This window comes from Melospiza georgiana, chromosome Z (assembly GCF_028018845.1).
Source record: "Melospiza georgiana isolate bMelGeo1 chromosome Z, bMelGeo1.pri, whole genome shotgun sequence".
NCBI classification, from domain to species: Eukaryota; Metazoa; Chordata; class Aves; order Passeriformes; family Passerellidae; genus Melospiza; species Melospiza georgiana.
This window is the reverse complement of record NC_080465.1, coordinates 5,702,500-5,719,682: the sequence shown is the minus strand read 5'-3', so window position 1 is coordinate 5,719,682 and position 17,183 is coordinate 5,702,500. Positions and strand designations below refer to the sequence as shown.

Here is a 17,183-nt window from a genome sequence, read left to right as displayed (position 1 = left end):
GCAAGTCCTTGACTGCTGCCTTGTGTTGCTCAGAAGAACAACATGTAGAAATGGTGGATGCTGTATTTGAACTCAAACAGGCCATGCTGTGGCTGGGGAAGGCATGGGTTAAAAGGCCCCAGGGGTGTGGTAGAAGATCAGCTGAAGAAGAGCCAGGCTGGGACCAGGTGGCCAAGAAGGCCAAGGGCATGGTGGGCTGTGTCAGCAACTGTGAGGCAGTAAGAACAGGGCAGTGAGCGTGGCCCTGTGCTGCAGCCACAGCTGGAGTGCTGTGTGCACTTGTGGGCCCTGGGAAGCAGAAAGTCACTGGGAGGGGTTGCAGTGTGTGCAGAGAAGGACAGGGGAGCTGGGGGAGGGTGTGCAGCACAAGCCCAGGGAGGAGGTGCAGAGGGAGCTTTTGTCTGGATAACAAGAGGCTCATGAGGGGCCTTCAGCATCTCCTCACTGTATCCAAATGTTTTAGCCATGTTTGGAAGTGAATTTTTCCCCTTTGTTTTAATTGTTATATTTTGTTTTGCTTGGAGGAGGAGGCTTATTCATTTTCTTTTTCTCCCAAGCATGGTGCTTTTCGTAATTATTTCCTGCCCTTTTAAATCTCTGGGCCTGGCTATGCTGAAATTTTATATTCCACAGTAGCACTTCTGGAGAATGCAGTGTTTTTGCATGAGGACACATCATTTGGTGCAGGGACCTTGGCACAGAAGGAGCTGTTGTGGTTCCAGTCCAGCCAGTAGGGCCTTATAGGTCACTTTGAGCTTAGAAGTACCCATGCCTTTTTGCAGCCCAGGGAATCAGTGTGTGTTGTGTTTAGGAATTGAGAAGGAGATCAATGCCCTTGCATTCCAGCTGCTCCTCAGAGATCACAGGAGCTGGAAGGGGCTGGGCTGCATTTCTGATTCCAGCCACTTCAGCACCGTCAGTTTGGTTGAGTCCAAGACAAGAACTTGCTCGAGCACAGATGCACAGAGTGCAGTTCCCAGTGCAATGCTCTGGGTCTGATCCCTGTCCATAAGGACCTACATGCTCCAGATTCCCCAAGAGTGTGCTTTATTGAAGCAACAGGAAAGCAATCTCAGAATTGCTGCTGAACAGGGCACTGGTTATCAAGTTTTGATGTGTGTAGCAACAGAGAGGACAGTAAAGAGAGATTTCAGTAATTAGATCTATCTATCTATCTATCTATCTATCTATCTATCTATCTAATCTATCTATCTATCTGTCCATCTATATATCTATGCAACATTTACATAATTGAATCTTCCTGGCTCTGGTCCAAGGCATTTGGAGATGCAAAGGTCACCTAAAGCATCCCTCTCAGGAGGGGATTAGAGACATGTTCTCTTGACCAATTCTGAGCAGGCAGAGATGTTTTCCCTTCCAGATATGATCGTTTTTCCCCTCAGAGTTGTTTTAGTCCTCTGGCCTCTTCTGCCCTGAAGTCCCCAGTTAATTCTTTAAATTTCTGCCTGTCCTAGAGAGGTGGAACAATTCCATGTTTAGGTGGTGTTTGGTGACTCTGCTCATACGTGCCATGCATTACATGACGCATGGTTTCCTTCACTGGCATCCCCAGGGCTGTGTAAGTGCATTCAGTAATGGGGCCTTAGGGGAGTCTCTGTTACTGCTGGTCAGAATTCTCAGTTGACAAAAGAGGGAGAAGAAACACCTTGGTCCTCTTCCATATACTGAGGTGGCCATAGGGGCTCAGTGACATCCATCAGAGAACTTTGCATGCATTCTCATCTTCTGAATGACCAGGTTTTCTAACAAGAGTGTGGATGTCAGAAAGGCAGGAATGCTTGTGCAGGCCTGAAGAGAAAGTGAACTCCAGAAGTGTCTCACAAGGGCTGAAGCCACCTGCAGAGCCAGGATGGAGCTGTGGGACAGGGCAGGGTGTCAGTCACTACTGAAAGACAAACAGGACATGGCAGAAGCAGAGGGAGGCCCTCACCAGACCCTTGAGAAATGCCACACCTTCCCTCTCAGCTGCCTGAGAAGCTGTTGGAGCTTCAGTCCCAGATGGCCCCTGATTCTCAGGCCAGGGTCACTTTGGAATCTGTGCCTCCCCTCAAACAGAGAATGACCCAGCAGAGCAGCAGCACAGTGCTTTGGGAACGTGTGAGCACAGCAGTCTTTGAGTCTTGGCCACAAAGGTTGTATGGGAAGTCGAAACCCATCTTCTATTGCTTTCTGTGCAGGTGCTTCTAGAGAAAGAGCAGGAGCAGATTGCTTCATCAGAGATGCCATGGCAGACTCAGGGAGAGCTGTTCCCAGCCCAAGAGCAGGAAGAGCAGCTCAGGGAGCAGGTGGAAGAGCCACAGGAGAATGGCCAGGTAAGCCTGACTGGCCAGGGCACAGAGGGAAGGGCAGGAAGAGGGGCATAAACCAGAGCTCTTGGGACTGAGGAGGCCAGGAATCCCACAGGCACTGGAATCACAGAGCCTTGGAATCTGCAGAGATCAGCCCTGGGACAGGAGGTTTGCAATGGAAGCAGAGGTGGGCAGGGAGGCAGAAAGAAGTGGCTGAATAAATGTGATTTTGAGGCTGCAAGAGGAAAAAAACTGAGCCTGAGCAAGAGTCACTTGTCCTGCATTTGTGTGTACAGAAGATCAAGGAAGAGCCACAAGCAGAGCTGCCCGAAGCTCAGAGTGCCATCATGGATGTGAAGAGAAAGAAAAAGGAAGACGTGGGAAGAATTCAAGAGGAGAATCTCAGTCAGCAGAGGGGCGATCAACAAAACCAGGTGAGTGAAAGAGTGGCAGGCACTCCACTCATGAAACATCCTCTCGCTTGTTTTTTAGAGAAGATGAAGGCACAGCTGAACACAGAGCTTCACATAGCTGACACTAGGATCAAGACAAGGCAGAAGAGGCTGGAGGAAGAAATGAAAATCATCAGGGATAAACTTAATTGCTTCCCTCATTCTCTACAAAAGCAAGTGAGTGAAAGAGGGATGCAGTCACTGCAGTCACCAAACTGGTGGTTTCTGCCCTTCTTGTCTTTCCAATGCAGAGCAGCAGGGAGTGGGGTGATGCAATCCTGCTGTAGTGTGTATCACAGTCACTGCGAAGGGCATTTCCTGGTGTGCTCAATCTCTTCTGCTGCCCTGGATAGAGGGACTTGTCCTTTGGCCTTTTGGCAATCAGTCATCCAAATTGATTCCTGCTGGCCTGTTCCTGCTCCACTTGTTTCTTGAGGTGTTTTTACAGTGGAACATGGTGACCCAGATGGAGGATTGAAACAAGCTGTCTGCATCCCTTGTCAATCTGTTCTTTCTCTTTCCTCACAGTCGATGACTCCTGGCTGACAGGGACAACCTGTAGTGTCTGACTCCTTTGTTCTGTTTCATTTGAGGTGCAAGTGTTGGCATCTGACTGGGCAGCCTGCGAAGACTTCCAGCAAATGTCTGGCAATGAAGGGCCCCAGGTTTGGAGTGAGGCACAGGAACAGTGCCCACCAGAAGTGCTTGAGGTCCAGCACATCATGGGCTCTGAACCTGCTGCCGCAGCAGCATTGCATAGAAGAAGCGTTTGTATCAAACCTGGGACCTCAACCTTGGGCAGTTCCTTCATCTCTCCGAAACAGGAGACTGAGAAGAAGTACCTGGAGATGCTGGGTACGTCTGGGCTGTTTCTTGTCTGAGGAACAGTGTGTTGTGTGCAGGTGTCAGCAGAGCTGTACCAAATGCTCCTCCTGAGTTTGGTGCCACAGCGCCATTTAGGACTCCCCTGAGCAGTGCTGTGCTCCGAGGCAGCGAGAGAGCGCTCTGGGTGTTCCTGCTGCCTCTCAGGGCACCTAGGACTGGCTTGGGTTTGCCTGAGCTTCCCTCTCTGCTAAAGGCTGAAGCAGGGATTGTTCTTGCATCAGCAGAAGGCTGCGACCTAGCAAATGATCTAGGAAAATCCTGTGTGCTAGTGGCCAAACTGAACAGAATTTTCAGCTTCCTAAGTTCTCCTTAGAGTCCTGACTTCCAACCAGTCCTCAGAGTAGAAAACTTTCACAGAAATGGACTGGTTTTGGAGTTTTGTCTTTTTGATTGGGGATTATTTTTTTTTTTTTTGAGGGGGGATGTTTTTGTACTGTTTATTTTTTGTGGGGATTTTTGGTTTTGGTTTTTGTGTGGTTTTTTGTTGTTTTTTGGGGTTTTTTTTGTTGATGGTTTGTGGGGTTTTTTTGGTGGAGTTTGTTTGTCTCCATCCTGAAAGAGCTCTTCTGTGTCATGTCTAACTGCTGGCATTTTTATGACTGTTACTGTTACATCTACTACACCCACAGTTTATTTTCATGAGAATGCTATATTTTTTGTCAATAAGAGAATGCTATATTTTTGTCAATACGACCTACTTTGAAAGAACATCAGGTTACAGGACAAATAGAAAGCAAGAGGTGTTTTCCATGTGCCTCCCCCCCCCCCCCCCCCCAAAGAAACCAGATACTTTTGTTAAAAGCTTTATTTAATCTTCTAGTTTTATGCTTATCAAGATGTGTCCAAGTGGCGTGATCAGATAAAACTGTACTGCAGGCATTTCTCAGGAGAGAGCCTCCAGCCCAGCCATGGTATATTCCTCAGATCCATGGCACTTTTCCATACCAAATTCCCACTCTTTCCCCTGACTGTTAGGATCCTACCTGTTGGGCCAAGCCCTGCTCAGGTCAGTTTCTAGGAAAACACATCAAGTCCTTTGTGATTCTGCAGCACAATCCAATGAATCTGCCTATTGCCCATACCAGCTGCCAGTGCTGTGCTCTCAGATAAGACCTGGTGGGGCTGAGAGCAGAGCCCAGTGGATTCTGTGTCTACCATCACCTGTTGGGACAAAAAGGGCACTGATCCACACCTCGGTGGGGCTGATCTCAAAGCCCATCCTTTGTGTCCTGAATGGGGACAACAGCTTGTACGGGGCTCAGACTGGCTGTGGCTTCTTCCCACTGCCTGTCAGTGCTCATGCTTGGGCTTTGTCAGCCTTGTTGTGCTAGCTGCCCTGTCCCTGAGGGTCACTTTGACTGCAGAGGCTGGAGCTTTCCTTAGCTGGGAGAGGGGCATCTTTGAGCTCAGCCTGCTCATGAACAGGTCAGGGTCCTGATGCTGAAACCCCATTGGGATTGGTTCTAGCATGAGCTGCTTTGCTTTACAAACGGAAAGGCATTCTTTTGGCAAACAGCTGAAAGGTAGAGAAGATGTCCTCTCTCCTGGAAATGCATCTCCCTGTGCTTTTGTTTCCTGTTAAGAGAACTTCTCAAAGGACTGTACAAAATCAGTCTCTGTGCCAGCAATCTGCACTGCAGGGCTGCCCATCCTGTTGCTGTTGTGGTGGTTGTTACCCAGTTGAGCACAAATGGTGGAGAGCCCCAGAGAGTGGGGCTGCCTTTGCATCTTCTGGAAGCTGGGATCTCTGCTTTAAAGTCAGCATCTTGCATTTTGTTTCTCTCAGAGAGAATGGTGAACCAGGAAAATCCTGAGATGATATACACTGAAAAGGAACGTATTGGCAGCGGGTGAGTCCAACCGCAGATACCCCTGCACAGTCATGGGCCAGGTGTTTTTTTGGTGAAATGTCTATGCAGCATGAAGTCAGGCCAGCTGCAACCATGTTCACACATTGGGGATAGATGATCCCATCTCAGTGCTGCTCAGAATTTGTGAGTGTGCTCAGAAGGCACTGTCAGAGACATCTCTATGCTGACAAAGTCTTGCCTGCATCAAAGAACAGGATCTAGGAGATCTCCTTGTCTCTCAAGTGTGGGAACCCTCTGTGTTAATTTCTTTAGCATTTTTCTGTGTCTCAAAATCATACTGGCACACTAATGGAAAAAGAAGAAACTTGCTTGCCTCAAAGAGCAACCTATCCCCTATCAAAGCTGTTTGAGATAAGAGTTGCCAGGAGCATTTCTTTCCCCTTGTTTGCAGAAGGAAATACTCTGTGGTCAGGATAGGAACCACACAGTTTAGAAAGTGAAACCCAAGTGGAAAGAATAAAATCCCTTTCGAAGTTGAACCCCAGCGCTTCAGGAACAGGCCCAGTGCCTGCACTTGAGAGGAGAATGCATCATCTGCCTTCTGGCAGAGCTCTCCTGCATCCTGCAGGTTTTTGACACTGCCAGCACAGATCTCCTGTGTGGGCTGACTTTCACTCTAGGGCCTAAACAGCTTCTCCTTTCTCTCCTTCTGTTTTCTTTCTAGAACTTTTGGACAAGTGGTCAGAGCACTCCACAATGGCACAGGAGGAGAGGTAAACGTCAACAGGCCCTCAGACCTCTTGCGGGGCTTTCCCTTCTGGTGTGAGCTGTGGCTGAAGCTTTGAGTAGAGCCGTGTTGAAAAGGCACAAGAAGCACAGACTGGTGCCAGCCTGCAAAATACATCTGGCACAGTCTTTGTCCCCCTCAACTGCCAGAAGGAAGGCACGGAGGGCAGCGCTTCCTTTTAGAGAAGGACGCACTCACTTTCTCTCCATTGCTAAAACAAAGGTGGTGCCTTAGAGCACCTCCCTGCTCTTTGGGGCTACAGCTTTAGAGTACTGAATTCTCATTACTGGCTGCCAGCAAATCCATCTGAAAGTTACTGGTAGTTCCTTTGCCACCTGCAGTGCTGCACTTAGGAACTGCATGTAGGGAGAGATCTGCAAGGTTTCCCCAAAAGCCCTAAGCCCTGCCCATAGCCCAAGATGTATCCACAGAGTATTAAGGCATGGATTACTTCTTCTGAATCCCAAACAAAGCAGCAGAGAGTGTGGTCAGAGGTTTGGGGGTGATAGCTGAGACATCACTGTTACCAAGTGGTCAAGGCAAAACGTCGGTGGCTGCAGGTGTCCTGTAACTGTCCCCCAAGGGAGCAGAGAAATGGGCTGTTGGAATGTCAGTTCCTAATTACTGCAGTGCCTAATCACAAGGCAGTTTGGCACAGCTCAGCTGTGATTGCAAAATCACTTGCTCCATTGCATTGTGGTCTCGTGCCACCAACTTCTCAAGTTGCTGATTTTCAATGTCATTTTAGGTGGCCATAAAGAAAATAAATCTAAAAGGACTGAGGAGCAAGCAACTAACTGTTAATGAAATCATGATTATGAAGAGATACAGGAGTCCCAGTGTTGTGAATTATTTAGACAGGTGAGAGGTCTTGGTCTTATCCCATCAATAGGCATTTACATACAGCAAACATGAGAGGTTAAAACCCCACTTTGGTCAGTGGCAGAAAGTAGAGCTGTTAATTTTGATTCATTCGTATTTGTCTATTCATCTCCAATGGATGAGAAGAGAGTGCATCTTGTCAGCCTGAGTCTTCCCTGGCACTCCTAGTTTGAAAATTATTCCAAAATTATTCAAAACCTGGATCATCTTCCTAAGTCAATAGCCTCGAAGTACATGGCCTCCACATTTTTTTGGGATAGATTTTTTAAAGTTTCTTAAATGCTGATGAACCATCCTGAAGTGGATTTCCCTTAGATCATTAGGGCTCGTTGCCATTGCTTTGCATGCCAGGAAGACTAGGTGCTTATTTCCAGAAACACTATGCCTGACATATTTTTATCTGGGCTATTACTAAACTCAACTTTTCACTTGCTGCTCATCTAAGACATCTCCTTTTTCACAGCTGTGTCTTTCTCCTCCAGACTGCACAGACTGCAAACAATGCACAGCTGACAGGGAACGTCTATTCCTTTGATTCTGTCCTAGTCACAAAGGAACCTGGAAAGAAAAAACCCAGAAGTAAAAAATCAACCATGCATATTTATCTCCACACCCTTGTTTCCTTCTTTCAGCTACCTTCTGGGTGAGGAACTCTGGCTAGTTATGGAGTACATGGACGGAGGCACTCTGAGCGATGTCATTAGCAAGACTTGCCTGTCTGAAGACCAGATGGCAGCCATCTGTCGGGAGGTCAGCAATCCAATCTGTGTTTCCAAGGGCTTGGGCAGGGTTGTCTGGGAAATGGGGGCTCAGATCAGGAGAGGTTTCACGTTGTGTTCATATTTCTAGAGTCCCAACAATATTTCTATTGTTGTTATATTATTTCTAAAGTCCTTACCTTCTGAGTAGTTTTCTCACATGCAGCTCTTCTTAGCAGTACAGTTCCTTGTGACTTCATCAGGGCTGCTCCAGGGCTCTCAACCCATCCCCTTTTATCCTAGTAACCTTCATGAGCCACAGCTACTGCCCAGCTATGGACTTCACAGCTGTGGCTCATTTAGAATAACTAGAACTGGGGCAAGGCCACTTACACAGTACATAGATTTTACAGAGATTCCTACTATACTACTATATTTCCCCTTTTACTTAGAAGAACAGGTTTCATAGACATATTTACATACAATAAATATCTTTTATTGTGACTCAAAGGCCACCTATAGTTTCACGTGCCAAGCTTTGTTTCTGTGTTGCTGGTATGCTATGGGCAAGTAAAAGCACTTCAAGTGAAATGCCTGCCAGTGCCCCTGCATTCACTGTACTCAGTGCCAGTACTATTATCTCCTGCTGTTGTACTCTCACTCTGCCTTATGTATTTGCTGTTATCCATCTTACCTCGCTAAACTTTTGCCTGTCTTCACTAAATTTCTTGCCTGTGAAAGCAAAGGTGATGGTGGCACGATTTGAAACAAACAGCAAAGGAAAAAAGAGAGAGACTCGCTTCTCTCAGTCCTCAGCTAAAAAGGACAGGAGTGCAGCCCAAATGCTCTTTGCTTCTGAGCACATGCACTGCAGCAGCAGTCATCCTGGCTGGTTTTCAGGGGACAGTCTACAAGAGCAGGTGCTGTTGCTCTTTCAAAAGCTGACGTGCCTTTCCTCAGAAAGATCCTGCTCTGCAAGTGTCGGAACAGCAAGCTCTTCCTCTCAGTGGCACTGTGTTCTGCCATTACTCCCCATTCCTCCGTGGAAAGGGAATCTTTTAGATTCTTTGATTTCTTTCTTGTGTGATGAAATCTCATCACTTAATTTTTCCTTCCTCTTTCTGTTTTCTCTTTCAGTGCCTGCAAGGACTGTATTTTCTTCATTCAAACCATGTGATCCACGGAGATGTGAAGAGCAGCAACATCCTTCTCAGAAGCGACGGTTCTGTCAAGCTGGGTAAGTATATTCTTGGTCAGGTTCATCATTTCAGGGATGTGGGGTGTAGGGCTGCTTTGAGTGACAGCCAGCTCCCCAGAAATGGTGCTGGTGGCAGCGCAGGGACACCATGTCAACCAAGAGCTGGTGACATGGTTGCAATGTGCACAGAGGTATGAGAAGGAACAAGCAGTCAGGAGTGTCCTTGCTCTGTGTGTGTCCCTGCCAGAGGGAGGGAGCTACAAGTGTAAAGCTTCCAAAGAACAAAAGCCACTGCTGGAGGCAGTGTAAAAGATGGGGGGATTTTTTAAGTCACGAATGCTAGGAGATTCAACAGCACACTTTCAAACTTCTGGGGAATTCTTTTGCTTGCTTTCCTCATTGCACAGAATTCAGATAAGACCCATATTTTGTTTTCTCCTCAGCTGATTTTGGCCTCTCTACTCAGCTCACACCTGAGCAGAGCAGACGGTGCTCGGTAGCCGGGAAAACTCGGTGGCTGGTGCCTGAAATGGTGACGCATCAACCATATGGCCCCAAAGTGGATATATGGTCTTTTGGAATCATGGGCATCGAAATGGTAGATCAAGAACCTCCTTACTGGAATCGAAGTCCTGCCTCAGTAAGGAGCAAATACTCACTGATCCTACTGTCTTTCTCACCTGCCCCATGTCCTGTGTGCCATTGGACAAAATCCCATTGCCATCTGCTGGAACTACTTCCACCAAGGTCGCCTCCTAAAAATGTCCCTGCAACACATCAGCATCTGCTGTAGTTTTGGTTGCATCAGTGGGAGAACACAAGCCTTACCACATGAAACAAACTCCAAACAAACTCTATTCTCAGGCAACACTTCCCTTTGGTTTCAGTTCTTTTGTCTGTGAAGATGGCCCCAAGTAACAGGAAACAAGCACCTTAGAACTGCTGTTATCTTTCCAGACATGAAGGAAGGAAACCCAAACCCAACAAAGTTTCTAAAGTTTTTAGGGAGGAACCTTGCCCACTGTGCAGTATGTTCTCACTAGGAAACATGCCTGAAACCTGGGCATGAGGGTGTGAAGGCAACACAGTCTCTTCTGCTTCTTGTGCAGTGTTGCTGAAACACTCAGTGACCGTGTTTCTCTCGTAGCCCAAGGCACGTTCTCCACGTCACCAAGCCAGAGCCTGGTGATGCAGAGAGCCTGCCAAAACCTCCCAGTGTTTCCTGGCACTTTCTGGGATGGGACTACCATAAATGCATTCACTTGAGTAGCCAAATGAGCAGAGGCTGACCATAGGGATGGAACCTCTCCTTCTTCTGACCACAATTTTTCTTTTGCTGAAAAATGGGAAGCTGAAATTTTTTAGACTGCTGAGAGACAGAACTGCAGGTGACTCCTGTGTGCCCAAGCAGGCATTTTGATCCCAATACATTTGTGCATGCATCTTAATGTCTGTGTTGGAAGATGAGATTGTAAATGTTTGTTTCCTAACCTGGGGATTAACTGATGGATTCTTTCTTTTCTTCCAATTACCATTGTTTTCAAGAACAGCACAAAAAGCTTGATGAGTTTTTTTCTACGGCAGCTGTGCTTAAGGGACCAACAAGCACTGCAGAGATGCCTTTCATGTACTAATCTTTGAAATTAGTTAGTATAGCAAAGTCCCTCTTCCAAAAAGCCTCTCAAGCTGGTATGAATCCTTGGAGAAGCAAACATGCTTTTGTTGATGTAGTTCCAACTAACTAGGTCAGTCAATGAAATCAGCTGCCAAGGCAAGATCTACGGGATGGTGGAAAACCAGTGGTTGCATTGGGGTTTGGGTTTTTGGTTGGTAAAGGAAAGTCACCTCTGGGTCTCTGCCAGGGCAGTAACTGCCACTGAAGAACAAAGGTTAAACAAAGGGATCTGGGAGAGCACCTAGAGATGTGAAAGCAGCAGGTGAAGCCTTGTGTTTCCTTTTTTCCCAGGTTAAATTCATAATAGGGACCCCACAGCTGCAGCAGCCCAACAGATTCTCGTCTTGCCTGTGTGACTTCCTAAGCTGCTGCCTGCAGACAGATGAGCAGCAGCGCTGGTCTGCCAAGGAGCTCCTGAAGGTAAAATGTGAAGGGGCTGCAGGTGAAACAGGGGTCCGAGGGTTGGGTTCCTCCTCCACTCAAGTCCAAAGCATCACCTGAGCCCCCTTCCTCCTCACCTTCACTCTTGCTGCTCTTCAACTGAAAATGGTGAGGAATCCTAGACTGGGCTGGGCTGGCAGGGCCCTGTAAAGTTCCTCTGGTCCAAGTGTCCTACAATGAGCAGGGACATCTTTAAAGAGATCAGGTTGCTCAGAGTCCTTTGCCACCTGACCTGGAATGGTTCCAAGGACGGGGCACCAACAAGCTCTTGGGACAACCTGTGCCAGGGTGGCACCATGCTCTGAGTGAGCAAATTCTTGTTTAGACCTACTCTGATTAGATGTCCTTTGTTTTATAAAAAATTCGCCCACATCCTCTTCTAAGTGGCCTTGTAAAAAAGCTATCCACCACTTTCTTCAAAGCCACTCTGAAGTCTTGGAAAGTGGCAATAAAGTCTCCCTGGGGCCTGTTCTTCACAAAACTGAGTAACTTCACCTCTCTCTGCATTTCCTGAGAGGAGAGGTGCTCTGTTTCCTGACTGTTTCTGTCGCCCTCTTTTGTAATTTTGTGGCGTGTTCATTTTTATCTAACCGCAAAAGAACTGAAGTAGAGCAATGCAGGGTACAGAGACATGAAATGGTGGTGCAGGAACCCAAGGAAGCCGGTCCCAGCTGAGCAGTCAGAGATTTGGCTGTGGGCAGCAGGGGCTCTGGGGGGCTCACTGTGAGCCTCTGAGGGGCCCTGGTTTGTGCCCCCTAGCCCACCCTTAGAGGTTTATGCCACGCAAACAGGGACAGCTGGGAGGGACTTGTCCCAGCCCCATCTGCTGCCTGGCACGCTCAAGCAGACGGGAACTGTGCCAGGGTTACTGCCAGGTTGTGTGGCAGAGAGGGAACTGCAGGGCCCAGTGCCACTGGGCTGGCCCTGCTGGGAACGAAGGTGCCATCCAGCACACAAGGGGCTGGGCATGGAAAGGTATACACTGCTTTCTGTCCCTGTGGGAATCAGCACAGTGCCTGTTTTGCAAATGCAGGGACCTTTGTGAGTCCTTGGAGTTTCCTGAAAGGAAGAAACCCCAGGGAGAGAAAGCACCATTTCTAGAGTACTGGCAGGGCAAAAATCCCAGGGAGATGAAGACATCACAATAAACAGATGAGTGGGATTCTGGGCCTCCTTTGCCTGTGATGGCAAGGTCCTGCCAATGACAACTGGGGAGCAAATGGTCCCATTGTTCTACTTTCTGGGTCTTTTTAGGACCCAGAGGAATCCTGATTGAGGCTGTGAAGCACTGAGCTTGGAAAGTATTGGTTCATTGTTGTATATTGTTTTGTTTTTGTATTTTTTTCCTGTGGACAGCATCCATTTGTAACTTCAGCCAAGCCAGCGTCCATTTTGGCACCACTCATCAGCTCAATCAAGAGAAGTAGGAGACGAGAACATAACAATTGTGTCAACACGTTATCTCCATAGCCAATTTTGAGTAGGATTGTAGAGTAGGATTCTAGAGTAGGATTGTTGAAGAGTTTTGTAGAATAGGATTATAGATTAGGATTAATTAAATAAAGTTTCTGAAACATCAGCTCATTTGGAAGATTCCCCTCCTTCTGACCCCTTCAGAAAACTCAATATTTCCTTCTGAATTACCAGTTGTTTTTTACTGGTGCTAAGTCACACTTATGGCTTCTTTGGTGTGCTTTGAAAAAGGGGGTAGGATCTTCTTCATTCATCCTACCCAGAGCATATTAACTTTGGAATACAGCCCACTGGCTGGTTTTTGCCTAGCGGTGGTATTTCTAGTTGAGGCAGAAAAACCAATGGCATTTGCAGGAAAAACCAAAGGAAGAATGGGGCAGGCCAAATCCCCTGTGCAGATGAAGGCATTGACCTGTGACTCAAGAGCATTTGAGTTCCTGCCGCTTGGATTTGTATCCCTAAGTGCAATGTCTTTGGCGGATGGAGAGCCTTGCTCAAGTTAGAAAGCAGAAAGATCAGAGAGGGTGCTCGGGAAGGTCTTCTGTGGTGCAGAGATGTCAGCACCTATGAGGCTGTGAAGGGATAGAATATAGGAGAATAGTGCAGAAGGCAATCTCACCCCTGAGGAGTTGCAGCTATACTAATCGCCAAAGATTAGGAACAGGCCTGCCCCTAATAGGCCACAGCTGTGTCCAATGAGAAGACGAGTGCTACAAAAGAGTGGGTTAGTTGGGTGAGGAGAGAGATTGAGTTTGTTGGTTGTGCTGTGAAAAAGAAGGAATCAGTGGTGTGAGGAGTTAACCATGAGAAATCACTGAGAAGGTATGAAACTTTTGAAATAAGAGGACAACATGAGGTGAGAGTGGGCCCGGCCTTGGCCGGGGTGGAGCCCCAGCAGAGCCCCGGCAGAGGCCGGAGCAGGCTGAGCCCCGGCAGAGGCAGGCTGGAAGGAGGCCCTTGGAGCTGCAAGAGGCAGCAGCCGGGCCCTGGGTGCCTGTTCCTGGCAGCGGGCGAATCCTCCGCTCTCAGAGCCCAGGTGGCAGCTGGCTGCTGCCGAGGGGAAGCACAGCCGTGCTGGGCACAGCCCAGCCTGAAGGCATTGGCCGTCTGGAGTGTGCCCAGGAGCAGAGAAAGGCCCAGGGCAGCCGAGGGCCGCTGGGCTGCCTGAGGATTCCTCCTCTTCTGCCAGCTGCCCTGCAACTCCTGGCAAAGGTCAGCAGTGTGTGCAGCACTCTGGGCACCGGGGCAGGGAGCCGGGCTGCTCGGCAGGCTGGAGCACAGGGCAGCCTCCTTCAGGCCCGGCTCTTGTGCCAGGGGAAGCGAGGCCAGCGTGAGGCAGGGACAGCTTGGCAGGGCACATCTGCAGGAGCCAGCGCCTCACGCAGCTCTGGGAGGAAGCGCCTGCAATCCTGCAGTTCTGCACTGAGCCAGAGTAAAGGTGTGAGATGCAGAGTGTTTTGCAGGCATATTCAGGCCCACCAGGCCAGCCTGCTTTGTGCTCTCTGGCACACAGCAAGCGCTGTGCAGTGCAGCTCTGAGCTGCTGGGAGAGAGGTGTTAGAAATAAACAAACTCTTGGATACAATTTAATGGAGACAAAGTTATTAAAGCAAAAGAGAACCTTCTTGGTAAGGATTCATCTGAGCCAGCTGTGTATCTCTCTCTCTTGAGAGCCGAACATACACACACCAAGATAATGCTTTTTATTGCTTTTCCCAGCCCTGCACGATCCCTGTCCCCCTTCCCTTTGGCTGGGTACTAGGGAGCTTCTGTTCTCTCCTGACAGCCTACTTTTCTGTCCCCTCTCCACTTCTGCTTCCCTTTTGGTCTAGTGTTCACACCCTCCCCTTTTCCAGCTCACAGCAACACCCACCAAATTAACTGGAACAAATGCAAAGCATAATTAACTCCACCTAGCGCCAACAGCTTTCTTTTTATTTTCTAATAACCTTTTGGCTGCAGCAAAATATTACCTCCTATCTCCCAGAGGGAATCAGGGATGAGTCTGTGGCTTGTGCTTGGGTAGTGAACTGATTTGGAAAGGAGCAGAAGGGTTTCAGAAGGCAATTTGTGTTTTCTTCATTAATTTCTGAAGGAAAAAGGCAATGCAGCTTCACTCAGCAAAAGCATTTGCGAGGTGCATTGATGAAATGCTTGTGAGCAATTCCTAGAGCAGGAAGGTGTTGAGAAAAAGTCGAATTGTAACAAATGCTGAATTCCTTTAGCTGTACCAGACAATGTTGAGCCCTCTATTCCCCCAGTGCAGTGACTAATGCGTGCAAATGGCTGTCTTAGCCTTGAGAACAAAGAGAGTGGTCCTGCTAAGAAGGTTTCTGTCCTTTGGTTTGCGCTGCAGCAGGCTCTTGGTGGCCTGGCAGGCAAAGTGTGTCGCGGGCTGCGCCCAGGTGGCGGTGGCAGCGTGGGCTCCTGTGGCCCTGGCAGCTCAGTTTCGGCTGTGGGGCCTCCCCTGGCATGGGTCCCGGGGCTGCTCCCGGCACAAGCAGCGGGGCCATTCCTGCTCCTGTCCCCAGGGCCGCTCCCAGCTTTGGCTGCAGCTGCTGGCGGCGCTGGGATGGGCCCCGGCAGCAGGGCCCGGCGGCCCTGATGGGAAAGAGCCACCAACCCCACTGGGAAGGGGCTCAGCTGTCCCCGCAGCCCCCCTCGGAAGGCAGAAAGAGCTTCCTGCACCTTTTTTCCTCTTTTAAATATGTTGTCCCAGAGGCATCACCAGCTTTTCTAATTGGTTCAGCAGTGGGCCTATTTTCAGAGCCAGTCAGTGATTGGTTTTGCCTGCGTGGAGAAAGCTTTTACCAGCTCCTCAGAGAAATCCCACTTTGGTGGCTGCCCTCTTTCCTCCTCTCCAAAAATTAAGCCATGCAAAACCAACAAAACCAGACAGTGGTGGTCCAAGGGCTGGGGCACTCGGAGACACAGAGAAAACTTGAAAAACTTGTGTGGAGCCATTCAAAAATCTCACATGGCTTCATATCCAGACACACAGCTAAAGCCCAGCTATTTCTCTCTTCTTTTTCTTTTTAACTGAGAAAGGAAGTCACAGGTAATGTGGTTTCTATTCCACATCTATTGCAGTAGATGTGGAATACAGATCCCAATAACCTATCTCTTTAAAATGCTGCAGTACTTAAGATTGTCAAATCAGCACTTCTGTGAGCATTCATTTTGCAAAACTAATTCTGAGTAACAGTTGTAGACTAAAACAATAACACATCTCTGTATAAATTAAATCCTATTTTAAGGAAATGAATAGCCTAGGAGTTAAGTACAAAAGAAACCAACAAGCATTGTTGAAATGAAAGATGTTACTGCTACTCCTGCTGTCTGAAATACCTTTGAAATAAATTTAACAAGACCCTTCATATGTATTTGCAGGTGTACAAGTCCAGTTTCAAAAAAATGAAATCGTGTCCAAGAAAATTCTATAAGGTGATGAAAAGCATATGTGCATTTTCCTTATAACCTTGGGAGTTTACTCCTTAAAAATGGCAAAGTTTCTAGATCAGTCTATTTGCAAAGGAACTGCTTATCCTAATAAGTTTAGATACATTTCCCCTTTGATTACAAATAAAGCATTGCACCTTCAAGGCATATAGTCTTAAACTGTGGTGTCGGCTATGCACAGGTGACATTGCGCTCATTGCCTCAAACAAGGGGAGCGCAAACGTATAAATCCCCCCAGACACGTCAACATACAAGCTGTTATCCAACTGCACAAACACCTTCTCTCCTAAACCAAATTAGTCCCTCTATGTTTGCTATCAGGAACTCAGAATGCTCTTTTTAGGACTTTTAAAACAAGCAGTGTCTTTTGATTTTTAAAATGTCACCAATATTAAGAAAGTCAGTGCTGCAGCGAAGTTGCCCTGTGTCTGATGTAGGAAGCTAGCAGGAGGCTGTCACACAGGGATTGGCAATAGCATGTACGGAAGCCTATGCCTTGGGTTTTCCTCTGTATGGTATATTTTTCCTTGAAAGATTTATGATTTGAAAGTGAATCAGAGTTAGTCAGCAGAAAGAAAAATCAAGATGCTAATTGACATGGGCTAATCAACAGTTCAAATTACTTTAAATATGTGTGGGATGATGATGAGAGTTCAATGAATAAGTTTGCTTTTGAGAAGGGTATAAGGACATGACCTCAAGGCTGCAGGAGAAACCATTTTTTGTTAGCTAGAAATTCCTGTTATTGCCTTCCCGTGCATAATTTTTAACCTTTCTGTAATCTCAAATGACTTCAGTTCGGTGCTTATTGCATCTGCATACCAGCTGCCATGGTCATATTTTGGTTCAAAAAATAAGAAAACACACAAATTAATATTTCAGTGATAGCATTGGCAGACCTTTCAGGTTTAATCTTATTCCTGCTATATTTAGAAACCTGCTCTTGACTTCAGCAGGAGTTGGCATGAGTGCCTAACCATAAATAAATATGGAAGGTAGTTGTTAGTGAGTTTCAGCATGAAAATGATTTTATAGACACTGTAAACAGAAGTGACGGGTGGCAAATAGTCAGAAAACTCTGCAACTGAAACCTTCTAATGAAATACCTCTCTTT

General features: G+C 47.5%; 1 protein-coding gene across 1 annotated transcript in view; it reads left to right on the top strand.

Annotated features, from left to right (window-relative positions):
• The window catches only part of LOC131095718 (uncharacterized), a 53,100-nt gene that overhangs the window by 17,820 nt on the left and 18,097 nt on the right, over positions 1-17,183 (top strand). The window contains exons 4-11 of the mRNA XM_058043779.1: positions 2,199-2,333; positions 2,606-2,938; positions 6,993-7,105; positions 7,759-7,876; positions 8,962-9,061; positions 9,466-9,662; positions 10,989-11,117; positions 12,495-12,561. Coding sequence (XP_057899762.1) covers positions 2,199-2,333; positions 2,606-2,938; positions 6,993-7,105; positions 7,759-7,876; positions 8,962-9,061; positions 9,466-9,662; positions 10,989-11,117; positions 12,495-12,561 — 1,192 coding nt within the window. The remainder of the gene's footprint in view (positions 1-2,198; positions 2,334-2,605; positions 2,939-6,992; positions 7,106-7,758; positions 7,877-8,961; positions 9,062-9,465; positions 9,663-10,988; positions 11,118-12,494; positions 12,562-17,183) is intronic.